This window comes from Aspergillus fischeri, genomic scaffold (genome assembly GCF_000149645.3).
Source record: "Aspergillus fischeri NRRL 181 1099437636266 genomic scaffold, whole genome shotgun sequence".
NCBI classification, from domain to species: domain Eukaryota; kingdom Fungi; phylum Ascomycota; class Eurotiomycetes; order Eurotiales; family Aspergillaceae; genus Aspergillus; species Aspergillus fischeri.
The window spans coordinates 2,202,194-2,228,176 of record NW_001509760.1 but is presented as its reverse complement, the minus strand read 5'-3'; the positions used below and the strand labels follow the sequence as shown (position 1 = coordinate 2,228,176).

General features: G+C 52.2%; 9 protein-coding genes across 9 annotated transcripts, besides 1 other annotated feature; 4 read left to right on the top strand and 5 right to left on the bottom strand.

The window, feature by feature from the left end:
• Positions 1-537: 537 nt before the first annotated feature.
• On the top strand, positions 538-2,097 carry NFIA_054480 (thiamine pyrophosphate-dependent dehydrogenase E1 component subunit alpha; the record flags this gene model as incomplete). The annotated part of the gene is made up of 5 exons (XM_001257998.1): positions 538-650; positions 717-904; positions 955-1,016; positions 1,063-1,272; positions 1,330-2,097. The coding sequence occupies 5 exons, from the start codon at positions 538-540 to the stop codon at positions 2,095-2,097; spliced, it is 1,341 nt and encodes a 446-aa protein (XP_001257999.1).
• Positions 2,098-2,462: 365 nt separating this feature from the next.
• Positions 2,463-8,342, bottom strand: NFIA_054470 (CCR4-NOT core ubiquitin-protein ligase subunit MOT2; the record flags this gene model as incomplete). Its single annotated transcript, XM_001257997.1, has 6 exons — positions 2,463-4,726; positions 5,636-7,434; positions 7,497-7,865; positions 7,961-8,076; positions 8,158-8,224; positions 8,290-8,342. The coding sequence occupies 6 exons, from the start codon at positions 8,340-8,342 to the stop codon at positions 2,463-2,465; spliced, it is 4,668 nt and encodes a 1,555-aa protein (XP_001257998.1).
• A 515-nt stretch (positions 8,343-8,857) lies between these two features.
• NFIA_054460 (complex I 30 kDa subunit family protein) lies at positions 8,858-9,826 on the top strand (the record flags this gene model as incomplete). Its single annotated transcript, XM_001257996.1, has 3 exons — positions 8,858-9,011; positions 9,068-9,717; positions 9,773-9,826. 3 exons carry the CDS (start codon positions 8,858-8,860, stop codon positions 9,824-9,826), a joined length of 858 nt encoding a protein of 285 aa, XP_001257997.1.
• A 416-nt stretch (positions 9,827-10,242) lies between these two features.
• Positions 10,243-11,688, top strand: NFIA_054450 (BUD22 family protein; the record flags this gene model as incomplete). Its single annotated transcript, XM_001257995.1, has 2 exons — positions 10,243-10,473; positions 10,561-11,688. 2 exons carry the CDS (start codon positions 10,243-10,245, stop codon positions 11,686-11,688), a joined length of 1,359 nt encoding a protein of 452 aa, XP_001257996.1.
• A 223-nt stretch (positions 11,689-11,911) lies between these two features.
• On the bottom strand, positions 11,912-14,675 carry NFIA_054440 (Zn(II)2Cys6 transcription factor; the record flags this gene model as incomplete). The annotated part of the gene is made up of 7 exons (XM_001257994.1): positions 11,912-12,947; positions 12,997-13,167; positions 13,218-13,852; positions 13,898-13,983; positions 14,038-14,303; positions 14,372-14,506; positions 14,593-14,675. The coding sequence occupies 7 exons, from the start codon at positions 14,673-14,675 to the stop codon at positions 11,912-11,914; spliced, it is 2,412 nt and encodes an 803-aa protein (XP_001257995.1).
• A 514-nt stretch (positions 14,676-15,189) lies between these two features.
• Positions 15,190-16,263, bottom strand: NFIA_054430 (putative proline utilization protein PrnX; the record flags this gene model as incomplete). Its single annotated transcript, XM_001257993.1, has 1 exon — positions 15,190-16,263. The coding sequence occupies one exon, from the start codon at positions 16,261-16,263 to the stop codon at positions 15,190-15,192; it is 1,074 nt and encodes a 357-aa protein (XP_001257994.1).
• Positions 15,533-15,560: a microsatellite.
• A 396-nt stretch (positions 16,264-16,659) lies between the features above and the next one.
• Positions 16,660-18,225, bottom strand: NFIA_054420 (ankyrin repeat protein; the record flags this gene model as incomplete). Its single annotated transcript, XM_001257992.1, has 1 exon — positions 16,660-18,225. The coding sequence occupies one exon, from the start codon at positions 18,223-18,225 to the stop codon at positions 16,660-16,662; it is 1,566 nt and encodes a 521-aa protein (XP_001257993.1).
• Positions 18,226-19,961: 1,736 nt separating this feature from the next.
• On the bottom strand, positions 19,962-21,464 carry NFIA_054410 (proline dehydrogenase family protein; the record flags this gene model as incomplete). The annotated part of the gene is made up of 2 exons (XM_001257991.1): positions 19,962-20,820; positions 20,884-21,464. 2 exons carry the CDS (start codon positions 21,462-21,464, stop codon positions 19,962-19,964), a joined length of 1,440 nt encoding a protein of 479 aa, XP_001257992.1.
• Positions 21,465-24,033: 2,569 nt separating this feature from the next.
• prnC (delta-1-pyrroline-5-carboxylate dehydrogenase prnC) lies at positions 24,034-25,926 on the top strand (the record flags this gene model as incomplete). The annotated part of the gene is made up of 4 exons (XM_001257990.1): positions 24,034-24,174; positions 24,226-24,333; positions 24,388-24,749; positions 24,801-25,926. The coding sequence occupies 4 exons, from the start codon at positions 24,034-24,036 to the stop codon at positions 25,924-25,926; spliced, it is 1,737 nt and encodes a 578-aa protein (XP_001257991.1).
• Between the last annotated feature and the right edge of the window lie 57 nt (positions 25,927-25,983).

Sequence of the window (25,983 nt, the reverse complement as noted above, 5' to 3'; positions counted from 1 at the left end):
AGTGGAAGCGTCAACGACTCTATATACATAAACGGATCTGGCAGCATCCAGGATGTTCATCCCCGATAACCAACACAACATACCGATAGTGATAGATCTCTTCTTTTCTGCTTTCTATACACAGATACCTCTACCGCTAACAATTTTGTACATAGAGCCTAGCCATGTGTAAGCGTTCTCCCCGGTTCCACTTTGTTAAGGCAACGAATGCCGGTTGAGATCAAACCAGAGCATTGAAATAGCCAAAGATCTACATAAGTATATAAATTCCATAGGAACTGGTCTCATTGACTACATGAATAGATATATTCCAACTCATCTTATACTACTCATTGTTGTCGGTAATTGCTGTACTATCGCCAAAGCCACGGCTAAGTGCGGGGATAGCATGACGTTGGGGCCGACGCCAACCGAGTCCTCCGCATTTCCCCAGAATCATAAGAAATCAACACCTCTCGGTCCCTGATTCTAAAAGGGTACTGTGGTTCTCCCTCTATCTCAATCAATGAGTTTCTGCTAGATTGCAAACTTTCCATCATGTCGTTAAATTTTCTGGCCCGGTTACCGCGGCCGGCGCGCAGCCAGCGGACTCTCCTCCCTTCCGTCAAGCGATGGGGCAGTTCCATCTCCCAGCGGCCAGGATCGGATAGGTATTTGGCGCACTCTCACATTCAGTAGGGTAGAGACAAAGATGTCTAACGGAAATATGGCAATAGGGTCCGCTTCCCCGGTGCTGTCAACAGCAAATTCACCACAGAAATGTCCTTTATTAACCCTGCCGAGACGTCGAGTATCCCTACCTACCGAGTGATGAACTCCGACGGAGTGATGCTGGAGAAAGACCGGAAATCGCTTAACGTCTCAAACGAGGAGATATTGACCTGGTACAAGAACATGCTCACTGGTGAGATTCTATGCTCATGTATTAATTGGACGGTCACTGATGAAAAGTAGTGAGCGTGATGGACGTGATCATGTTCGAGGCCCAGAGGCAAGGGCGTCTCAGTTTCTATATGGTACGAGCACTCAGCCCGAATAGCCAACAATTCTAACCGGGTGCAGGTTTCCGCAGGAGAAGAGGGCATCAGCGTCGGCTCCGCAGCCGCCCTGACCCCCGACGACGTCGTCTTCGCCCAATACCGCGAAACAGGCGTCTTCCAACAACGCGGCTTCACCCTCAAAGACTTCATGAGCCAACTCTTCGCCAACCGCAACGACAACGGCAGAGGCCGTAACATGCCGGTTCACTACGGCTCCAACTACCCCCGCACAGTAAGCACCTGCCCCTCGAACTAGTCATCCTGGGACCAATCTGACATAACATGCAAGCACACCATCTCCTCCCCACTCGCAACCCAGATCCCCCAAGCCTCCGGCGCTGCCTACGCCTTGAAACTCCAAGCCCTCCAAAACCCCGACACCCCGCCCCGCATCGTAGCCTGCTACTTCGGCGAGGGCGCCGCAAGCGAAGGCGACTTCCACGCCGGCCTGAACATCGCCGCCACGCGATCCTGCCCCGTCGTCTTCATCTGCCGCAACAACGGCTACGCCATCTCCACCCCGACGCTGGAGCAGTACCGCGGCGACGGCATCGCCAGCCGCGGCGTGGGCTACGGCATCGACACGATCCGCGTTGATGGCAATGACATCTTCGCCGTGTACGAGGCGATGCGGGAAGCGCGCCGTATTGCGCTCACGGACGGCGGCCGGCCGGTCCTCATCGAAGCGATGAGCTACCGTGTCTCGCACCACAGTACCAGCGACGATAGTTTCGCGTACCGGGCGCGGGTGGAGGTCGAGGACTGGAAACGCCGGGACAATCCGATCATTCGATTGCGGAAGTGGTTGGAGAATGAGGGGCTGTGGAATGAGGATATGGAGCAGGAGACGCGCGATCAGCTGCGCAAGGCTGTGCTGAAAGAATTTGGGGATGCGGAGCGTGAGAAGAAACCTCCCATTCGGGCGGCATTCGAGGATGTGTATGATGAGTTGACGGAGGAAGCGCAGGAGCAGATGAAGGAGCTCAAGCGCATTCTGGAGACGTATCCCGAGGAGTACGATCTCCGTCAATACGAAGATGGCATTAAAGGATTGTAAACCTTGGACTGGTGGCATATTGTTTCTTTGACATATAGATCTGAGATACCTGCACTGGGTAATACGACTGATGAACATGATACAAGTGCCTTACTTCAAGTTTTGAACATCCTAGCGCAGAGAATGCGTCCTCAAACCGGTTCTAGAAATTTCAGAAGAGTAATCATATTGAGGTATCATAAGAATGGGACAAGGGCAACTCTGTCAAACGTACAAGAAGAAAAGAAATCAATCCGCCGGATAGCTTTTTACTCCGTACAATCGCCATTCAACAGAGCCAAGAAGGGAATAACGACATCAACTGAGTACTACTGGACTACCATGATCATCTCGTCATGTCAGGGGCAACCTATTCCATAGACATGCTAAACCTCCACAGTCGTAGCAAGAGCCTGCTGTGCAAGCTTCTTATTGCGCTTGAACAAGGCAGCGAGCTTTTTATCAATAGCATCTAGTTCCTTTCGCGAGCCTTCAAGATCCTTCTGAGACTTGAGCGCAAACGAACGCAGCTCCTCATCGGTCATGCCAACAACATCGTCGAGGTCCGGAATAGTCCCCATAACCACACCAGCAGCTCCAAGCATATGTTTCGCAGTAGCAGCTGCAAAAGACCGGACGGAAGCTGCCGTCGCGTTGGCCAACTCGGCAGTGCTCGCAATAGCCCAGTTATGGCTACGAGTACTGTCCGCCTCCATAGTCGACAGGACGTTTGGCGGAGCAGAGGCAGTTGACGAGACAGATGCATCGGCGGCCGGCGGTGATCCAGAATGTGCTGCAGATGAAAGATTCGCTGTAGTCTCCTCTACGCAGCAAATGTTGAAGTTCTCGGGCGTGGCGAAGAGCGCATCCAACCCTCCACCACGATTGGTCACATCGGGTTCTGTAATGAAGGCTGCCGGATATTCCTGGAAAGAATCGATTGCCCATCCAATGCTCTTTTCCAAGGCAAGATACCTGTCTTCTTCCTCGGGCGACAGGTGATGGAGGACACAACCGCGAGGCGTGATGAGGCAGCGATCCTTCAGTTGGCTAGAAGAAGAATGGAGACGGACAGGCTCCCCACGAAGCAAGGCTTTGCGGTGCTCCTCGGTCAACTCGATAGGCTGCTTCAAAACTTCGTAATCGTCAGATGCACATTTCATGTCAAAGCGCTGACTGAGATTCGAAGGATTGAAGAGAGGGTGATTGTTTAGATCCAACTGGCCAGACTTGTGCAGCTGAGCAAGCAAGACCTGCAGTGGCGAAGTCCGTTCCAGGAACAGATCTTTAATCGAGACGCCGCTTTGTTCGGAATCCTTTATCAGCTGTTCCAGCGTGTTCTTCGAGCGCCATGGCTCTGCTGGCTTCTTCTCGGATACGGGTTGCTTCTCTTCGATATGGGGCTTCGGAGGCTTCTCCTGCTTATTCTTCTTCGGCTCCTCGATCTTCGGTTCAACCCTCTCAGCCACATCTTGAGGGCCGGGCTGACTGACTTTTGTGGGCTCAGGCGCATTGTCGGTGCTCGTGTTGGATGCATCAGCATTGCTTGTTGGAGCCTTCTTGGTCTTGCGTTTCCTGCCGATGATGGGGGCTTGAACTGGCTCCTCCGGGACGGCTGTAACCTCCTGTTTCTTAGCTTCGGCTTCCTTTGCCTTTTGCCGGCGTTCTTTCTTGGCTTGACTCTTAGTGATAGAGCGCACAGGTGCAGAGCCAATCCTAGAGGAAGCGGGAGGCGAATTGGCACGAGACGCGGACGCAGACGTGTACAAATCCGCTTCAGAGCCCAAATCACCGGGAGTGTCGGGTCGACTGAGCGAAGAAATACTTGGCCGTCTGGAACGTGTCTTCAGAGTTGTCGGGAGAGAAGCGGCAGACTGAGAGGTGGAAGCGGGAGGCGGTGTCTCGGTCTTTGGGGTGTCGACCACGCGAAGAACCCGCGGCTGTCGAGGAGCCGAGGAGTCCGAAGCCCGGGAGACACCCGTCATAGGAGTATTTGGCCTTGACCCGACGGCAGAAACGGGAGCTGCAACATAGCTCGGAGGAACGATCTGGGCGGGAGATTCTGCTTTCGAAGTCGGAGTTTCTTGGGACTGAGCTGGTGTGAAGTGCAGATCAAGTTTCATAGGCTTGGCCTTCGTCGATGGTTTCTTGTTAGGATGACTATTGTTGGTATCTCCGTCTTTCGCACTCGGTCTCCTATCATCTGAACTTGCTGAGAGCTCGGCTTTAGCCTGTGACCGAGCCATTTGTGCGGACTTTGGCAAAGGGGAACCCAGGGAAATCTCCGAGATGTTCTTGAACTTGCTAGGAGGAACGCTTTCGGGAGTTTCTTGAGGCTCTGGAGACGGCCGCTGAGATTCAATCTCGGAGAAGTTCTGGGATGGTGTTCCAGGCTTAGAACGTGCGATGTTGAGGCCAGGAGGTGGCATAGACATCGATAGAGACGGGCTCGACGGATTCAAAGGACTCTGGAACAACGACGATGCCGGATGAGCGTGTGGCAAAGGGAGACCGGGGGGAAGTGTTGGGGTTCCGGCGCGAGCAGTCCCTTGAGTGTCACTTGGAAGATGAGATCGAAGGAGGAAGCCGAAGCTGTCGACGGGGCGCTTGTCCTTGAGCGGAGTCCCCAGAGGCGGGAAATCTTCGTCCACTACTTGCTCCGGTCAGTTCGCTGAAATGCAACCACGTGGGTGAAAAGATGGGTATCAGAAAAAATGAACGCGACATGATGCAGGCAGTCGACTCTCCAGAGCAAGGGGCAGAAGCAGATCAGACAAAATATACGAAGAACTGTGGGCATGACGATTACACAAAAATTCCCTGGCTAGGTTGACCAGTCAGGCGCAGGGCAACGGTGTCTATATGAACAGTGATTGTGAGAATTTGACTTCAGATAGACGGCCTTGCTTCAGTTTACCAAAGTCAGGGCAGGGAGGTTAACGTACATGGAACCATGGCCAGACCGAGATGACCCTCACGACGCTGATAGATCAACCCAGCTTGGATGCAAAAGAAAGAAAAAGACAAAGTACGACAGCCACCAAGTCAATGTCGGCCAGAAGAAAATGAGATCTTCATGAAAATGCGACGTCACTCATCCGAGAGGATGCTGGTAATACGAGGAAAAAACAGTAAAGAATAAAGGGAAGAAAATGACACATAAAGAACTCCCGCCACAAATAGAACGCCAAAGGCATTCCGCCATAACTGCTTGCAATTTTTAGAGCCGATTGCCCAATGCTTCGTTGCAGGGTGTGTATCAGATCGCAAAGCCAGAGGTCAGACTCGGGAATCAAGAAAAGGCAAATTCATATCCTGCACCACGTGAAAAACGAAGAGGGAAATATGATATCATGTCATGTAAGGGAATAAGAAAGAAAATCAAAGCTCAGGCATCACGAGGAGAAAACGATGTGTAGGAGGAAGAAGCAAATATGGTCATCACAACAAGAAAGACACGAATATGCGAGGAGAGGAAGACTGGAGAGCGACAAAAGGGAGAACGGTAATCACCAGCGGTTGAAACCGCCTCCATACATCATGGAGTGATTGTACCCACCTTGACCCTGACTCCCATATAGCGCTTGCCCAGCAGTGGTATTTGCGCCGACCTGGTGCATCCTCGCCTGCAAAATACTCGGGTCCGCAAGATCAACTACACCGCCTCCACCGGAGGAAGTGTTAGCATGTCTGTGCTTCTTCCCCTTCTTCTTCTGCTTCTGTGGCCCAGCTTCGGAGAAAGTCCCCGTTTGGGAACCATAGAAAGAGCTGAGAAGGCCATTGGCAGGAGTCAGGGGAGGGGGGGTTTGGTGCTGTTGGAGAAAAGGAAACATGAACTCACGCTTTGCGGCCTCTTGCCCTTGCAATCCACCAGCATTTGTGCCACTTCGACCTCGCAACAACTCGCGCATCAACTCTGGGTTGGCTTCCTGCTTGCCGACATTGCCGCCCAAACCGAGGTTGGCATTTGTGGTAAATCCGTGACCTTGAGCAAACATGCCGCCTCCACTAATGGGAGGAGTACCAGCTGTCTTCAGACCGGGTGGCGGACCCTGAACCCCGCTAGTGTAGAAGTTGTTGGCAAGTCCGTGCTGAGGGCTAGGTGCTGCCAAAGGGTTCGGCGTCCCGGACTGCATCAAACCAGCCTGCTGGCTGAGCATCCTGACGTTGGGAAGGTTCTTTGGATTGGCATCATTGGTGAAAGAGAAACGCGAGGACTGACGGTTCTGGGCCTGTAGAGCGTTGAACTGCGCCATTTGCGACTGGAGAAGACCTTGCCGAACTTGAGAGGCTTGATCCAGGACGGACGAACCCAATCCACTTTGCAAGGGATCCACCAGGCCAGCCTGTTGGCCGCCGGCGGACTTGAGCAGCATCAGTTGCTGTTGCTGAAGCGGGGTTAAGCTACGACCGCCGAGGTTGAGTCCCTGGAACTGGTGACTAGCGGCCGACACGGGTGACCCAATCGCAGAATTCGTCGTGGTACCCTGCTGAGACGGCGGCTGAATAGCACCATGGGAGTCACGACCTCCACGGCCTCTTGGCGGGTGAGCGTCATCTGGTTCACCACCGAGTTGCAAACTTCCACTTTCTCGGCTTTCCTCCTCGGCTGCCGCATTTTGAAGAAGCTCCTGTTCTCTCTTCGCGCGCTCCTGCTCCGCCTTCTCCCGCATTGCTCGACGTTTGACGCCACCGTATGGGTCGATGAACGAAGGATGGTTCTCAATAAGAGCAACTTCTTCTGTAGAAAGACCGGCTGCGGAGAAAATGAACCTGAAATCCGGGGACTTGACCGCCTTGAGTATATTTTCGAGTAGGGGTGCGATGGGGTCAGGCGGCGCCTGGGCCGACGTTTGGGGAGTGGCGGGGCGTGCTTCCGAAGGCGCCGGCGTCTGGCGTCGCTCCTGGGACTGCTTCTCGATCTTCTTGGCTTCCTCTACCCCCTGTGCGACCGTGGCATGCACTGGACGAGGACTCTGGGAAGCTTGGCTGCCCGCTAGACTGGCTCGCCTGGTGCGATTGATGGCACTATCTTTGTTTGCCCAACTGGCCGACGAGGGGAGAGCAGATCCGTCTGGTTGTCGCATGCCAGTAGCATCATCCTTACTGGCCTGTCTGCGCATTGGTTGAGAACTAGGCAGAGCCGAGGATCGAGCGACATGTGCAGGAATGGCGTGACTGGGTCCGCTGGGAATACCGTTGGGGCGCTGACTGGACAGTGTGTTCATCGAAGAAAGATCCTGTCGGCTATAACTATCACTATCCTCGCCCGTCTCGTGCAGGAAAGTGCAATTTCGGTTATTGCACTGCTCATTGCGGAGAAAAGATGAGCAATATTTGGTGGTCCCATATTGCGCCCTAAAATAGATCGGTTAGCTGGTGTTGCGAATAACTAGATGAGAAACGAAAGGTTGGCCTACCTGAGTACACGGTCGCCGTTGGTAGATCCGTCTACGGCGGCGATACAGGTTGCAGCATCCGCCTTGGTTGCATATGTCACATAGACACCGATGCCCTGGTTGGGATTGCCACCTGGTTTGGCCTTGCTGACGACGATTTTTTCGATCTCGCCGTATTGACCAAAATAATCCTTCCCGCGCAAAGTTTGAAGTAGTTGACTCTCGTCGCGTATTGTGGGGTTGAGGCCGATCACGTAAACCAAGTTTTTCTGTACGACCCTGACCCCCGCCAGATTCTTCCGGCTGGAAGCCTCGATTTCGCGCTTTTCGGCTTCCTTCTTCTTTGCGGCGGCAGCCTTTCGATGTTTCAACGCCAAGTCTGCTTTGAACCTAGTGTGAAAACGGAGCCGTTAGCGCCAAGAAATAGATATTTGGGCAAAGCGGAGGAAGCAAGTGTTGCCAAAATGCGAAAATGTATTACGTACTCGTCTGCATCTGGAACCTTGTATTGTATAGTGCTTTCATCATAAACGCGCCTGCAGTTGGGGCATCGGCCCTCTTCGCTATGGGTCTTGATGTTGTTGTAGCAAAACTGGCAGATCTGTTTGGCCAACGGTTAGAATTTTGCGCCAACGCACACCGTAAGCCAGCAAGAAGGGGAGCTATGCAAGGAGTAACACACCTGATAACCGCAAGGGCATGGCTTAAAGTTCTTGTCGGAAAGATCAAATTCCTCAATGCAGAGAGGGCTAAGGTCGAAGTTGTCAGCCAACCGCCGTATAACACCAGTGCTGGGAAAGCACTTCAAACATACCAGAACTCGTCGTCATCATCGATGACGGAATCTATTTGCGGGCGACTCGACATAGTGACCGTCCTTGTGAGAGTGTACTAATTGAGTACGTATGTGCAGATGGATGCGAAACCCCAATACCTGTAAGCCGAACCCCGGAGAGAAGGGGGAAGGTGAAAGAGGCGAAGAAACCGAGAAAAAAATGGATCGGTCGCTGGAAGGACAGTAAAGCGGTAAGAAAAATCCAGAGGACTTTAGACAAGAAAACAAAGATGTTGAGGAAGAGGACAAGGAGAGGAAAGGAAACGTTGATTAGTGAGGAGCAGGACTTGCAGCAGCAACAGCAGAGGAAGAGAGAGTTTGAGGCGAAGAAAGAGAGAACGAAGTTGGACGCGGAGCTGCCACATTGTGTTTGCCTTGTTTGGTCTGTTTGCATTTTCCCGCCGTTTATGTCAGCCTGCACGTGACTGTGTGGTTCCCAGCAACCTCGAAGTCCTCGCCGGCCAGCTCCCTGTGGATGTCTCCGGTTGCTTAACCGCCCCTCCAACGCCTCAATCTCCTTCTCAGGATCCGCCCTTGTCCTTCCACCATGGCCTCTGCTCGCTCCTTGATGCGACTGGGCACTGGCCGCTCGCTGGCATCGGCCGTGAGGTCGTCCCAGACATGCCGTGCCTTCTCGTCGACCGTGCAGCTCGCCTCCAAAGTTCCTGAGCCTGAGAATATGCGCCAAGCGCACCGTCCCCGTATGCAATTGACTAAAAAGAGAGGCCGAGCTTTCAATGACTGACTTTGAGTATAGCCCAAGGAGCTCTTCGCGCACCGGCTGTCAACCCCGCCGACAAGTACCAGGATAAGGCCGAGAGCCTGCACAAGTACGGCCAATATGTCATGTCCTGCCTGCCCAAATACGTTCAGCAGTTCTCTGTGTGGAAGGATGAGCTCACGATCTACGTTCCTCCCACCGGCATCATCCCTGTGATGAGCTTCCTGAAATACCACACGGCGGCCGAATTCACCCAGATCTCCGATATTACCGCAGTTGATTTCCCCACTCGTGACCAGCGCTTCGAGGTCGTCTACAACCTGCTCAGCGTCCGCTATAACTCCCGTATCCGTGTCAAGACTTATGCCGACGAGGCCAGCCCCGTGCCCAGTGTGACCAGTCTGTACGAAGGAGCTCTGTGGTACGAGCGTGAGGTCTACGACATGTTCGGTGTCTTCTTCAGCGGCCACCCCGATCTGCGTCGTATCATGACCGACTACGGTTTCGATGGGCACCCTCTCCGCAAGGATTTCCCTTTGACCGGCTACACTGAGCTGCGCTACGATGAAGAGAAGAAGCGCATCGTCATTGAGCCCCTTGAGCTGACCCAGGCTTTCCGGAACTTCGAAGGAGGCACCGCTGCTTGGGAGCCTGTTGGCTCTGGTGTTGACAGGAAGCCTGACTCGGTATGTTTGGTAACTAACTCGTGTGAAGCGATGAAACTAATATGATTTAATATAGTTCAAGCTCCCCACCCCTAAGCCGGAGGAGAAGAAGGAGGATGAAAAGAAATAGAGCCCCAGAATGTATCCGTATTTCCCTTTCACGTTGTTTGTATGTACATACCGCGTATACGTCGAGGATCTTTCGATTCAATGCTGTGAAAAGTAACACTCGTAGTACTCCGTAGGTGATGATCACAATTAAAATCCCCGCCATTGGACGCAGACATTGCGCAGCAAACCAGGTGAACCACAGTCACAAATAACGAGAGTATCAATTAAAACCTTCAGCGATATATAATGCTCATTCTATCCATAAACAAGAATCCCAGTACGATGATGATGAAACCCAGGCGCAATCGAAAAGCATCGAATCCACTTCTTGGCATTCATCCGCCGCAGAAAAAAGAATCTCCGCATCCAACCAACTTTCTACCACAACTCCTACGCAACACCACACACATATAAATCACCACAGACGAAACCGAAATGCCAAAGCGCAAATTCTCCGACCTGAACGACCGACCCTCCGGGCCCGTCGACATCAAACTCGCGCGCCTAACCGCCAAATTCGAAAACGGCGTGACCGCCTTATCGCGAGCCCTCAAGACCGCCCGGGCCTTTGAGCGCCAGAAACTCGGCCGGCGAGAGAAGACCGCCAAGAGCGAGAATAAGCCCGAAGCGCTGGCGAAGATCGAGGAGGAGATTAGGGTGATTAAGGTAGGCAATGCGATTGTGATTAGTGTCAGCAACAGAGGCGCAAGTGCGAAAGATCGACACTGACATTGACGCTGACGGATACGACAGAGTCTTAATTTCCAGGCCACGGCGGAGAAATACCTCTTCAAGCAGCTTGTCAAGACGAAGCGGATTGCCGAGTCGCCTGTTTTTCTGAAGTTCAAGGAGCGGAAGAATATCTCTACGGAGGGGCCGCGGAGCACGGCTGAGGCGAATGTCACGGCTAGGCTTTACAAGTCGAATCCGGTGAAGAATGTCTTTCCGGGTATTATGGATGGGATCAGGCAGTTACTTGGGTTGGAGGCTGCGCCTGCAGGGAAAAAGAGTGCGTCAGAACAGAAGAAGGGGTCCGCAGACCAACGGAAGAGTGAAAGCAAAGAGCCATTGTTAGATGGAAGATCAGAGCCGGAGGAAGGATCCGACGCAGACAGCCGAAAGACTGCATCCAAGGCCGCTGCGAGGTCCGCGAAGGTAGCTTCTGAGGAAGCAGACAGAGAAGAAGGAAGCGACGTCGACATGGACGACGCCGAGAGCGTAGACTACTCGCACTTTGACGCACGGCTGGCCTCAGGCTCCGGTTCCGACAGCGATGGCGAAAGCGACGCCGAAGAAGCCTCACACTCCGATAACTCCAACATCTCGCTCTCCATCTCCCGCTCTGTCTCTCGATCTCCCTCCCCCGAAAAGCCCACAAAGAAGTCCAAAAAAGCCACCTCCACCCCAGCAACAAGCACAACCTTCCTCCCCTCTCTGACAATGGGAGGGTACTTTTCCGGCTCCGAGTCCGAGCCCGAAGACCTCGAAGGTGCAGCGGGCCCGCCGCGCCGGAAAAACAGAATGGGCCAGCAAGCGCGCCGTGCCCTCTGGGAGAAGAAGTACGGGAGCGGAGCGAACCACATCAAGAAACAAAAGGAGAATGAATGGAAGAGCAGGGATAGTGGCTGGGATACGCGGCGGGGCGCTACGGATGGTACTGAAGGGCCGAGAGGGAAGCGTGGGCTGGGTCAGGGACGAGCCTGGCAAAGGGACAACAATTCCACTGGTGGTGACCGGCCGCAGCGTGGTCCTCCAGGCGGCTCCAACAAGAAGAATGTCACGGATGATAAGCCGCTGCATCCTTCTTGGGAGGCGGCCAGGAAGGCCAAGGAGCAGAAGTCGATGGCAGCGTTCCAGGGAAAGAAGGTCACGTTCGATTAGCTTGCATTTGCATATTGTCTTTTACGGATGAAAATAACCTGCGAAAGGAATTTTTGGAATTGTTGATGTACATATAGCATTGTTGATATGTCCAAAATAGGTATCATGCGTTAAATGCGAGGCTAATAGCCCGCTCAAGCTGTCGTATTACAATCTCGCCATTGGAAATTGCCTTGCCTGTCATCACAGACATAGCACACCCGTCTTCAGTAGCTTATACCCATTATTCGCCCATGAACTGCATCCACCTCGTATCCGGTGGACATCCTTGGGACGCCTTCATGTCACTCCCAAGGCCCTGTTGAGGGTCAGTCTCAAAGCAAGGAATGGCAGTAAACTCGCCCAGTTCCTGCGGAAAGTTAGAGACAAAGTGGTCGAACCCCAAAGGCGGCATTTGGGAGAACGCATGGGGCGCGGAAAAGTCCGAAGAGCCGGCAAGATCTGTGCTGGCAACATCGCCTTCCATGGCGTCGTTGCCTGCATCCGTGCCGGTCATCGGTGTGACAGGTACAGCGGGGATCCCTGTTCCGGGCCGCGCCGGAGTATACTGTTCAGGGAACGTGACCGTTGTCCCTGGCGAGATCGGTCCGGTCTTCCATAGCATCTCCCAGTTCTTGAAGCGATCGTAGGCGGACTCGACGATACCGGCGTTTCTTTGAGCCTGTGTTTCGCTCCACTCTTCGAGACGGCGGATGGCCCGCTCGAGTGCCTCGATCACGCTGACGGCGGACCTCGCCGAGCCCACTCCCATCGACATGATTTTGATCAGGGCCATGCCTTTTTCTAGCGCTTCGCGCAGCCTCTCTGTCCGCTTGGTCAAGCTCTGGGCTAGGATGACCAGTAGCGCGGCGCGGCAGGAGCTGAATTCGGTGAAGGATGCTCGGGCAAGACCGGTTTCATCACGGAGCAGCCGACAGAGATCGATGATCTCGAGTGCCGCCTCGACGCAGTCAGTGACCAGCGTTGACCAGTTTTTCGAAAGTCCGGATGTTGCCTTGAATGGTGGACCTTGAAATCCGGCTGGGTTGGTGGACTTCATGTTGCTGAATAGGAAGGGTCGCCCAATGAAGATTCTCGTTAAGCAGTAGTCCAGTTTCAAGTGTACATTCGAACGGAATAGGGGCCCGGAGGGGTTCAAGTCTCGACAATGGGTCTCCTCTGGTAAAGTAGCCCACCAGTCCAGCAGACTTTTTCTCAGACTGAGTAACCGCTCAAGACAATCCTGCTGTTGACCTTTCCGAGATTTCCGCAACACAGATCTGCTAATGTCAGCGCTCGTCTCAATGATCAGAAATCAGTGATACGTACATCTCGTCTGATACTTCACCCAGTTTCAGAGTCAACTTGATCAATGTTACCATGTTAGTGTGGTTGGACACTTGACCCGTGGGCATCAGACCGGGAAAGTCGACCGGCATCGCGGCGTCAACGTCCGCATCCGATAAAGAGACCGGTCTTCCGTGAAGGATACTAACGCGCCTGTTTCGATGAGCATATGGCGGCTAACCTGATGAAGGGAAATAACCTACTTCTCTATGGTGTACGCCGTCCAAAAGACGCGGTTGCGGACCTCGATCATCCGCGGACTGAGTCCCTCGCCCTGATACTTCCGGTGCATACCGTTCTGAATCGCCATCTTCAGCGCTAAACCAAAGTACGTATAGCAGAGTCCGGATGTGTCGAGAGGTAGTAGATATGTCCCTATCAGCAGACAGGCTTGAACACTTCGAACCGAGGCAGTGGCGATGATATCAGGAAGCAATTTCGACGCAAACTGATAAAAGGTGAGCCCAACCTCGTCTTCCGAAAAGTTGTGGTCATAGTTAATCGATGAGTCCGCCGATAGTCGATTGACAGGAGTGGCAGACTCCATGTGAGCAAACTGAGTCCCAACCGCCAGGACCATGAGAATCGAGCAAACTGAGCCAGCATCGTCGGATGAGAGGCTCGATGGGTTTGTATAACATGTGTGCATTTTTTCCAGTAGCCAGTCCTCTTCCACGTAGAAGTTATTTGTCTGGGCGTACTTGAAGAAGATTTGAACCAGAAAATCTGCCACATAACGAGGCGGCAGACAGGTGATGGCTGCCGAGACCATGGAAGAGCCTGACTGTAGCTGAGTCGCCCGCCATCTCTCCTCAAATGGTTCCGCTTCGGTAGATGCCTGAACAATCAGCAAAGTGAGACCGTAGATAATGCCGATACATACCTCCGGTGCCGCAGCTTTCATCCATTCATCAATCTTTTTCCGAATCTTCATCGAGAAGTTCAAATATGAAAACTCTCCCGAGTATTCTATGCAACGATCAGTCACCTCTGTAACAAATCAAAGGGAAGCCCTATACATACGTGTCGTATTATCAGGCAAAGCCTTGATCATAAAATCCTCATCTTCAATCGCAAGATCCTCAAGGTCCTCGCCCTCAACACGAGTCGAGGGAACATCAGACTCGGAGCCTCGGTGCTTACTCTTCAACTCCTCAGCGGCCTTTCGCAGCGATGGAATGTCAAAGGAGATGTTGGGCACATAGTACTCTAGAATGCGCTCCATGAGTCGGATCCGCTCCCCTTCAGCAATATCGTGACGGCTGAGGCCAGCGGTGCGCTCCAGAAGGCTGACGTACATGATGAGTTTGCGGACAACAACAAAAAGATCGTAATGTCTCAGGATAATCAAACTTACGAGACTGACGATGAGCGAGCAAGTTTCTCTGCATGATCGGGGTGAGTAAAGACACACTGTCGCCGATAGCGCAGACACCGCCGACAGGGCACGCCTCCCTCGCACTTCTCCTTGACTCGACGACAACCATCGCATCTGCGAAAGTCAATTATCGGGAATCTCTCAAAATGCAGTAACGAACAAAATGTAGCATTATGGGGGTCATAAAAAGCGGTACTTACGCTCTCACAGCTCTTTTGCGGTTTTCCTCCGAAACGCGGGGACGTTTTGGATTCCCCAGAGATGCCGGGGTAGAAACATCCATGACAGTCTTGAAATTATGAGATCAAGGAGGATGATGGATAAGCATTGTCTTTCCCTCAGGAGCAAATACGTATGAAAGGCAGATTGTAGTTTACTTCCACCAGTCCAAGTTGAGGTCAAACCGAGTGCTTTAGTTGGGGGGGGAAAAGCCGATCCGCCGGGGCGGTGTCTGCTGGTTCTCTCCGGCAGTGGGGAAATTATTAAGGTCTTGTGCTCCCGGCTGATAGAGACGTAGATAAACCTGATAAGCAAATGCGCAATTCCCCACACATCAATGTAGTGCTGCATTAGCACAGGGTATGAGACTGTACAGCCTCATTATTATGGTCATGATCGTACCTGAGCAAGAAGAAGGTATATTTATGCTTTAACACATTGATATCAATGACTGCTCGAGGGAGATGGGATTGTCGCCTGATTCGTGCCTCAGGCACAACCTGTATATATACCGAACCATATACCTTATACTGCTACTCATCCACGTTCAGTCAGAAGAAAATACATCTCAAAGAACATCAGAAACCATCCACATTCATCCCCAAACCCTGCTCAACACCAATATCCAACAGCTTCTTCCCAATCACCAAATCCATAATCCCCATACCCACGCACTTGAAAACCACATTACACCCCTCCGGCACCACAACCGGCTCCGACTTCCCCAATCTCCCAAACAACTCGCCAATCTCAACCAACTGCTCCCCTCCTACCTGCGCCTTGATCAACTCCCCAGATTCCTCAAGACAAGCCTCCCGAGAATCAACATAGATCTGCCCACCACCCGAGAGGATGGTCTCGGCGTCAACCTCACACATATGCGGCTTATACGACCCAATCAGCGAAATAAACCGCTGCTTAGACGCAGACGCAGACGCAGACGCAGACGAAAGATACTTGTAGGGAAAATTCGGCTCCGTAGACGGCGTACAGCTAAAAATGACATCGCACGAGGCGACCTCCGCGCGCAGCCGTGCCTCATACTCCGCATCGTCAGTCCCCCCCCTAGCCAGCGTTTCGAATACAACGTTCGGATGAGAACTTCTCAGCTCCGTGATCGCCTCCCTCTCCAGCTCCTCCAGCCGCCTGCGGCCCCGGTTAATGAAGGTGATTCGCTGCACCAGGCTTGGAACAAGCAGCAGCGCCAGCCGAGCGTGCCACTCTGCTTGGCGTCCCGAGCCGAAAATCAAGATGTGTTCCTTGGGGATAGAAGTGCAGCGCGTAAACAGCGTCATGGTTGCGAGGGCGGTGCGAAAGGCTGTGACTTCTGCGGCGCTGAGCAGGCCGAGGAGGCGGCCCTCCGGCGAGAAGATGTTGATCACGCCGATGATGCCTTCGCGCTGGGAGGCCGTGACGATCTTGATGCTTGTGCTGGCTGTGTTGGAGACGGGCATGAAGAGCGATAGGTTCTGGTCTTTGGTGGCGATGGTGGTGCGGAGGGGTTGGTGGATGAGACGCTCCCCTTCTGGTTTTGTGGTCTCTGATGAGACGGTTACCAGCGCTTCGCTCAGAGCGTCGAGTAAGATGTGGCATTGTTCTGGAGTTAGGTTTCTCAGAATGCGAGAGACGTCTGGTTCGGAGAGAAGATGCATCTTGGGCCTTGGGATGAAAATAATGTATTCTGCAACCGCAGGAAGCTGTGTTTTCTTGCTACTATAAAAGTCACTTGTATTAGTAGACCCTCATTTATCGAGTCACCACCACTGATATCATACGGCGATGTCGGAGGTGGAGTTAAGCTGCGCTGGGATTAGCTGCAGGTCGGAAGAAGTCCAGATAGTGGCCGGTCCTAACCGAGTATCTAACCAATTCCCCTTTAAATGGGATATTGATGCTCAACCTGGTCACTACGAGTACATCCGACCCCGGGGTCTTCCTCAAACGATCAAGAAGCATTCATAGAGGTAAGATTGCAGACCGAGTCTAATAAAACATGAAAAATGCTAAGGTCGTCTATATCAACAGCGATGAATTATCCACTTGCAAGCTTACAATTTCAGCAGGTACAGGAACCAATCTGTATCAATATCCAGCCACGGGCTCTTCAGGAGTATATTTCGCACAGTGGTCCGGTGTTGGTGCTGTTGCTCAGGACTTTTCTCACTGTTCTCATACCAGTCTTTTGCTCGACGCAGGTGTTTTTCGGCGAGAACGGCCAACGCCAGTGGGTACAGTAGGGCCTGGATGTCCCGTGGTGGTGAGTGGCCAGTCTGTTGAAGCATCGTTACCGACGTGCCCCAATCTTCCGAGGCGATAGCCTGCATCCACGATTGCCACCAGGTAAACCGCCAGGGGAAAGTCGTGTCTAATCCATTGTCCACGTGAAGGATCATTTTCGCAAGCTTGGATCCCAGCCAGGGATTGTTTCGAATGGCCACATATATGGGAAAATTCCCGGCCGCATCGGGGATCAATGGATTTGCTCCGCGACTGAGAAGGAATGCCAGCACCGTGTAGACGTCGTCTACAAGCTGCCTTTTCTCCAAGAGCAGCATCAGAGGTGATTGCTGAGCCGTGTTGAGGTGATTGACATCCGCTCCCCTTTCCACCACGATCTGGAGTAATTCGTAAATTGAAGGATCATAGTACCAAGCACCCAGGAATCTAATAAGCTGATGGACACACGTCTCGCCTATGCTGTTGACTCTCGCGACATCTAATTTCTTACATATCAAGGTGGCAAGCCGGGTGTCACATTTCTGGGAGGTAGAGCGAGTCTTATAGCAATAGTGCAAGAAGTATGTCAGTAGACGCTGAGAGTTCGGTCCAATCGTCACATCCGGATCAGCACCATTGCCTAGAAAACTCCTGAACAATGCGTTGAGGTGACTGTTAACGTCAGCCCAAGCATTGTATGAATTTGCGAGGAAGAGCTTGAACAGAGATGTTCGCTCCTCCGGTGTGAGATCGGCGGCCCTGGTTGTCAGCATCTTGTCAACATGGCGTCCATGATCCCAGCTCATGGTCGGTGAGACGAGGTCCACTGCCTTTTGTATCGGAGTCACACCAAGGTTGTTGGGGATATAAGGATTGGCTCCGGCCCCCAGAAGATGAGTCACAATGCTCCTTTGATGATCATGGTTTAAGCTTCTTGCTGAAATGGCCAGATGCAGAGGGGTATTTCCGTCCGCATTTCGATGGTCAAGCGTGAGTCGAGCAAGATCTTGCTTCACCATGGGCTCGATTTTTCCCACGCGATAGCCGAGTAGGGATTTGACAATCTTCTCGTCCTGATGGTCAGCAGTGTAATGCAATGGCAGGTTGCCCTTCCGATCTGGGACATCAATTGGTGCCCCTCGGCTCAGCAAGGCTTTCACCTCATCTACTTGTTCGTTCATGACTGCTTGATGGAGCTTCGTGTAGGCCAATTCCTCTTCCAAGTTCGAGAAGAAGTTGGCAAAAGTCTGGTCAATCATAGATAGGGGCTCTCCGATCTCAGGATGGCCAGAGACATGGGCCCCAGGACTAGTGGGGTATGCCACGGTTGTACTCGGTGCGAAAGAGACGAGGTGGTTAGCCTGCGAGTGGCTGGAAGTGGAGCCTTCTATGAGCATGTTGCCCTAAGTCGAGGACGTCTACTGGATTCTCACCTCGGACGTGCGTGATCGCTGAGCGGTGATAATGTAGTATCATCGTCATCAACCGGCATCCCTTGGTCGATTGGCAATCCCCGTGGCAATGTACCAATGTTTCCAGCCCGTCTCCTAGTCTTTCTAAAGCCCCAACGCTTGAAACAGTTCTTGTACGACCGTCTTCTGCTCTCTTGTCAGCCGCGGAATATTGACCTGAGAGGCATCCACTGTACTTACGACTTGTGAAATCCCCGTCTCTGCATCTCCAACATCACCTCGGTACAGGTCAGATCTTGCTCCAGGTAGAGCTGTCTGATATCGTCCTTGACCTCCTCCCAGCCTCTTGTCATGGCCGGCAAGTGTCGACAGACTCAAGACTCCAATAAAAAAGAAGGGAAAGAGAAGGACAACGACCAGACAAGGGCTCAAAGCTCGTAGCTAAACTGCCAAACGCCGTGCGGCGTGTACCTTCTCAAAAGACGACTCGAAACACGAAACAAGAGGAGAGATACCGCAGAGGACAAACATGACCGGAAAGAATAAGTAGTATAACTGATAATTTCAGGGAGGGAGCAGCCGCAATAAATGAGAAATTCGATGGCCTCATTCCGTTCATTCAGGCCCTCGTCCGACGACACATCCTCCTAGTCAACAATTGAAGGGCGCTTCTTTTAAAGGGCAGCACAGCCTGATGCCTGCATTATCCTCCCCAGTACTCCCAATTTTTATTCTCATCTTCGTGATGAGATCACCAATTGGGCAGTAAGTTTTGAGATTTGTCTTTCAATTAATCAAATTAATCAATGTTCGGCTTCCAGATAGTGTTCCCCGCGGTGCAGAAGTACTGTGTCGTAATCGAAAAAGGGCAGGCTTCCATAACGATGGAATAAGGCGTCGACTGTCGATGGCGGCAGATGACTAGTTCTTTTTCCGGGAGGGGAACAGAAGTACCCTGCAGTCTCAGCTGTGATCCTTTTGAATAATAATGATAATACTCCGTAATTAGTGGAGAACGGGGCCAGGGTCCAGAAGCCCGGGTGAGGCAGAAGACAAACGTACCATACTTATGCTGGCGGTGTAGCGTGTGAGAGTGTATCAGGCTGTGACAAAACTGAGAGAAAGTACGTAGAGGAGTGGTCCGTGCCGACAAGGGTATGACAGAAGGATGGAAAAGGGGCAATCTCGGATGGTCAGGATGCGTTGGCAAACACTGACGGCGGTTGCGGCGATGATGGACATGGGTCTCTGCGAGAGTTCAGAAGGGCAATTCCCCTAGGCAAAAATACCTTGCCCTCCAGGTGAGTACTCTGTCATTTGCATATCCTTTCTGGTCCTAATTTTCTTTTTTCAGTTTTATTTCCTTGATTCTTCCCTGGTCATCATGCATCCATAGGCGCTTGACGTATTGCTGGGATCCTTCCTATGATGGGTTGCCCTAATTATGGAGAGGAGAAAGGTACCATCGTCGGGCGGTTCGTTTACGCCGGAGAGTGCAGAAAGTGATCCCTTTCTTTTTTTATTTTCTTTCTAAGAAATCGTTATCATTAATCGATGAAACAAGCTAAAGATAAACCACTAACGCCATCTAAATGCATTTTCGCCAGCACGACATCACAGGATCACGCAAAAGAAAAATATGCATAACAGCATGCAAGAGAAATTGCAGCCAACCGCAGTATGGTATCAGGAGTACGAAAGAAAACTCAACAGGATGACGATCAGTTTCTTAGACGGAAAGCCTGGCGAGCTCTGCGCTTGAGTTCAGCAAACATGGCCTCCTGCGACTGCTTGGTGCGCCCGACGGCCTCGGTGTTCTCGACGGCCCGTCTGAGCAGGAATCCCATGCATTCCTTGACGGATCCCCAGGTGAGAAGCTTGTACACGTTAGGCGATTCCACGAACGAGTTCTTGCCAGTGGGCTCGGAGCTCTGGAAGCCTTCCAACAGCTCACAGCTGACTTCGTCCGCCATACCTTGGAGCTGAGCGTACGAGAGATCCACGCTCTTGTCCTCACCCTTGCTTGCTTGCTGGAGACGCAGCGCGTGTGCCTTGCGGACAGAATCACGGTTGTGTGTGGCGATGATAACGTTAACGGGGGGTAGTTCGGTCGTGTGTTCCACGGACGCGGGCTTGAGCATGGAGTTGTACTGTCTGGTGAGAAGGGCTTCAACAATGCCGTCGTAGCAAGCGTCGGTTTCCTCCTTTGTTGACCAGATCAAATGGCGAGGCTCGGTCTTGAGGTAGGCGCCACGGACCAGCTTCACACCAAGCGTGTAGCCTTCTTGACGGGCGATCTCCAGGTGCTTGGCGAGAGTGGCGGGGGTCGAACACAAATAGGCCTGGTAGGTGTTGTAGAAGATGGCACGGCCAGGTGTCTGCGAATTGCAGTACTTCTGGTACTTCATGGTCCAGTTCTCGATTCCGGGCTGCACTGCCTGCTCCTCGGCATCGACGAGCAAGCGAACGTTACGGGAAATAGCCAAGTCACAAACTCGCTGAATAGCTTCGTCCATAAATGGAGAGGGGGCGGCCTTCTTCTGCAAGAGGTCCAACGCTTGGACACCCATACCAGTGAATCTATGACAGTCAGTTGATCAGCTCAAATTATTTTTAGAAGAGACTCAATATGAGAACACCTACTTCAGAGCGACGAAATCGCCTTCCTGTGCCATATCCACGGTCTGCAGAGTTCCGTCCAACCACATTTGAACCTCTTCGCGAGCGGCCTTTTCATCACGAGGGCTGACGTTGCTCTCACCAACCAAGACCTCCTTGGCGTAACCCAGAAGGACGCCTCGGTAGCCGAGATCCTTGATAGCGCGAATGGACTGTTGGACTTCCGGCTTGTTTTCTCCCGCGTTAAACTGCTTGTAGATGGTGTGCTTGACGAGCATGTTCAGCAGAGGGTTTTTGGCAACGTCGAGAAGAGGCGTTTTGGGATGCGCCAACATTGAAAGGGTATAGATGCATGGCTTCAGTAAAAGTGAGGATGAAGAAACAGAGAGGATCATCAAGGACCGCAGGACAGAGGAGAGAGGCAGTTTTGCGAGCGGCGAGGTTGCCTCCTTCTTGGGGGATGGAGAAACTTGATGCAACAGGCTAGTAGCCGGTGTCGCTGCGATGGATGATTTCGCATTGCTCGTGCCGCTGACATATCGGGGAGTAGGATAAGTCGTGGGCATGCAAGACAGAGCCCGCAAAGGACGGCGGGATGCCTTCATTGTTGTGGTTGATAAGGTGGCGGGACTTGAGCGATAAACCCTAGGATGAGCGATAAGTATGCTGAGGTATTGATGGATGAAAATCAAGTAGTTGGAATAAGGATGAGGATGTTGATGAGTTTAGTAGTCGTGATACTGAGGAAATAATAGACAAGTTATTATCCTTAAAGACTCTACTTGGTGCTGAAAGAAGTGACAGTACAGCCGGTGGAAACCGCCTGAAAGCCGGGACGGTCAGTAATATTATTCCTTAGAAAAGAGGACATGCAGAGTGGCGCGTCTTCCAGCGGCAGTGATACAAGATTGATAATAACTTGGATCCACCCATAGAACAGGATCGACCACTAGTCCTGTATGCCCTTGATTAAGTTACCACTACGACGGAATGACGGTTAAGCTTGATTTCCTGTTTGATATTGACTGTTCTACTATAGGATATGATAACCATAAAGAGTGACGACTTAAGCATGTGTAAATCTGTATTTGGGACAAGCAGCAAGCCTCAGTTTGTGTCAGTGGCCAATGTCGACAAGCTGACATCAAGCAACCAAAGACTCAATCCAATCTGGGAATGATAATCAATCTTAGGACAACCGGTTCGCGGGCCGGCCACTGTGTCTCCACATTAAACAGGCCGCTTGACCGGGCCGGTCACTTTTGCTGGAATGCGAACGAACACGTGACCGTGAGCAGGTGACCTAATCTGGCTTGACTAAGGTAAGGTAATTTAAGATTGTGATCACTTTGTGCAACCCAATTTACAAAATAATCGAGTAGTCGTCCTACCTCATCCTGCGACTTTTTCTCCGTCAGTCGCGTGACTTGATGCGTGAACTGGAACATGCCGAGAATAGAGGCCGATGTTAGCCGGTTCTCATTCCTTGGTTCCTGGCCTAAGGCAGACACAGCTTCCTGGCGTGGAAACCAATCGAATATGGCTTAGCGCAACTCGAGTCGATCAAAATATATGATCACGTGCCTCGGATCAGCCAATGAGCATACTGGGATATAGATCCTGATGGTCAAGCTTTTCTAGGACGAAGATTCTTGACTGGGAAAGTTGTGCAGACCCTTTGAAGGCCGAGAAATGACCGTCAGTTCTCGTTATTAACAGCATTACCATTGTGGATATTTGCCGGTTTCTGGTCGTTCGAGGCTTCCAGGGCTCCAGGCTTTCCAGTGTCTCCATTCTTTGCGGAGAAATCACCAACCATTCTGAGATGTCGACTGGAAAGAACACTTCTTCTTTCTGCGCCAACTTTCCATGTTGATGATCACCTCAGCTTCTTTAGCGTGGCAGCCACACTGTCACGAACCTTGAGCCGTCAACCCCACAATTCTCGCTCGATATCTTTCCAGGCCAATAATGCTGGGCTCTGGAAGCCTCATCCGAATACCCTTAAAGTCAATTGTAATATCATCTCTTGCAAAACAAGGATAAGCGTTGCATTCGTGAATGTCAAATGTAAGACCAGGGGTATTGGCTCTCCCCGTGAACGGGCTTTTGTCCCTCGTTTCCTGTAGGGTTTGTTTTAAAATGTTGCCAGCTACCAATTTGACTTTCTCTGCAGGCAGCCCTCGTAGTTATCTCTGCTTGCGTGACTTCAGAATGAGTCCTCCATCGCCCAAGGGCCTCTAGCCGCTAGAGACTAGAATTGAAAGGTCTCCCTTGGTAGATATGACTACGTGGATTCAACACGGATACGCAACGAGGCTTGTCATCAAGACAGCTCCGACCCATTGTATAGGTGGTTGCAATGGCACAGGCCTCTTTGTTGGCTCGGGAGCGAATCATCAATAGTTGGTCCTGGAGAGTCTGTTGATAGCTAGCATCATTCATTTAGCGAATGTTGTTGGTATATATGTTGTAGAGTTACATAGACAGTTCCGACACAATTTGTGTTAGCACTCCATACGGTAGTTTACAAAATATAGAACCCCACCTCCGCAATGCGGAGAAATTGCTAGAGGTGTCACCGTATCGATAACTTCATTAGTGAATAAGAGATCTAGATGATCTAGAGGTATCAACTCCCTGCAGAATGGATAACAAAGATGTGGTCTATTTGATACTTTTCCAGAAAATATCTATCTATAGGGTAATGGAAATCCTCTCGGCTGCCCGTACCGGGCACATTTGACAGTTTTATCCGGCCCGGTTTAGGCGTGTCCCACCCGGAATGCGTACCGGACCATACCTATAGTTACACTATACAGCTAGCCGGCAGCGATTTCTCAGGCAGAGACAGTGGTATTACCATTACCATCACCGACCAACTTCGACGCCACCGGTGATTATGCAGCGCATCGTGAGGGGAACAAAGCGAAGAATTTGGAGAATGGATCCATGTCATAGTAATGTATGGTAATAATGCTGACTGATTGTCTTCTTCATTTCTGACTGGCTCATGCCACCGACCTTAGCCGGTCCCTCGCTTTAAAGGTAGAGGAGCTTTCCCCGCGCTGCCTTCGACTTGTTTCTTTTGCTTCATTTTCCATCTTTCCTTTCCCTTTTCTGCTTTGTGACTTTTCTTGATCTCATTGCTGGCAGTATCAAGAAACTTCAAAGATGCATTCCTCGTTGCTCCACCGCATGCGCGCGCGGCAAGTCGCAAAATGCCGTCCTCTTACTAGCAGCTTTGTTCGTCCCAGTAGGGCGATGGGCACGTACGCTACTTTCAAGGTGCCTCGCATCGACAATGAACCTAACGTGAGTTGTTCGACCCTTGTGCACTCGAGAAATGGATTCTGACGTCAATAGAAACACTATGCCCCTGGCTCGCCTGATCGCAAAGCTCTGGAAGATGCCCTGGCCAAGGCCAAACAGGCTGCTCCTCTTAACGTACCGCTTGTGATTGCAGGCAAGGAGGTTGGTTTTATCAAGTGAACAATTCTACTAAATGAAGAGACTGACAATTCCCAGATCAAGAGCTCGCAAACCTTCACACAGTCCAACCCTGCCTCTCGTGCCCCGGTGGCCACCTACTCCAACGCCACCGCCTCCGATGTTCAGGCGGCTATTGACGCAGCGCTGGAGGCTCGCAAGTCATGGGCCGCTACATCGTTCGCAGACCGTGCGAGCGTCTTCCTCAAGGCTGCCGATCTTATCTCGACCAAGTACCGCTATGACATTATGGCCTTGACCATGCACGGACAGGGCAAGAACGCCTGGCAGGCGGAGATTGATGCTGCCGCTGAGCTGTGCGATTTCTTCCGGTTCGGCGTCAAGTACGCTGAGGACATGTACGCTCAGCAGCCTGTTCATCACGCTCCTGGAGTCTGGAAGTAAGTTACTTTGCATATGCGATCAAGGATGACAATGGCTAACTAGCGCAGCCGCGTTGAATACCGCCCCCTCGAAGGTTTCGTCTACGCCATCAGCCCCTTCAACTTCACTGCCATCGGTGGTAATCTGGCCGGCGCTCCTGCTCTGATGGGTAACGTCGTCGTCTGGAAGCCGTCTCCCGCTGCCATCGCGTCCAACTGGCTGGTTCACCAGATCCTTTTGGAGGCCGGACTGCCCAAGAACGTCATCCAGTTCGTCCCCGGCGATGCCGAAGAAGTCACCAACACTGTACTCAACCACCGCGAATTCGCTGCCCTTCATTTCACCGGAAGCACCGCCGTATTCCGGTCCCTGTACGGAAAGATCGCTCAGGGCGTCGCCGAGGGCAAATACCGCAGCTACCCTCGCATTGTCGGCGAGACCGGTGGCAAGAACTTCCACCTCATCCACAAGTCTGCGGACGTCCGCAACGCCGCCGTGCAGACCGTCCGCGGAGCCTTTGAGTTCCAGGGACAGAAGTGCAGCGCCACCTCCCGCGCGTACGTCGCATCCTCCATCGCCGATCAGTTCCTCGAGCAGGTTGTGTCCGAAACAAAGCAGCTCAAGATCGGCGAGCCCTCCGACTTCACCAACTTCTGCGGCCCCGTCATCCACGAAGCCTCCTTCAACAAGCTCGCCCAGGTCATCGAGAAGGCCAAGAACGACTCTGAACTCGAGCTCCTCGTCGGCGGTACCTACGACTCCTCCAAGGGCTGGTACATCCAGCCCACCGTCTACCACACCTCGAACCCCGACCACCCTCTCCTCTCCCGCGAGCTCTTCGGCCCCATCCTGGTTGTGCACACCTACAACGACGCCACAGAGGCCAACTTCTCCAAGATCTGCGAGAAGATTGACCAGACCGGTGAGTACGGTCTCACCGGCTCCGTCTTCGCGCAGGACCGCGAGGCCGTCCGGGTTGCGGAGGATGCTCTCCGCAGCACCGCGGGCAACTTCTACATCAACTGCAAGAGCACCGGTGCCGTTGTCGGCCAGCAGCCCTTCGGCGGTGCCCGTGCAAGCGGCACCAACGATAAGGCCGGCAGTGGAAACTTGCTCTCGCGGTTCGTCAGCTTGCGCTCGATCAAGGAGGAATTCGTTCCTTCTTACAAGGTCGAGTACCCCAGCAATGCGTAAGCTGGGCATGACATGTGCTTGTCAGGGATCGGATTTGGTTCGGTGATCATTATTCCC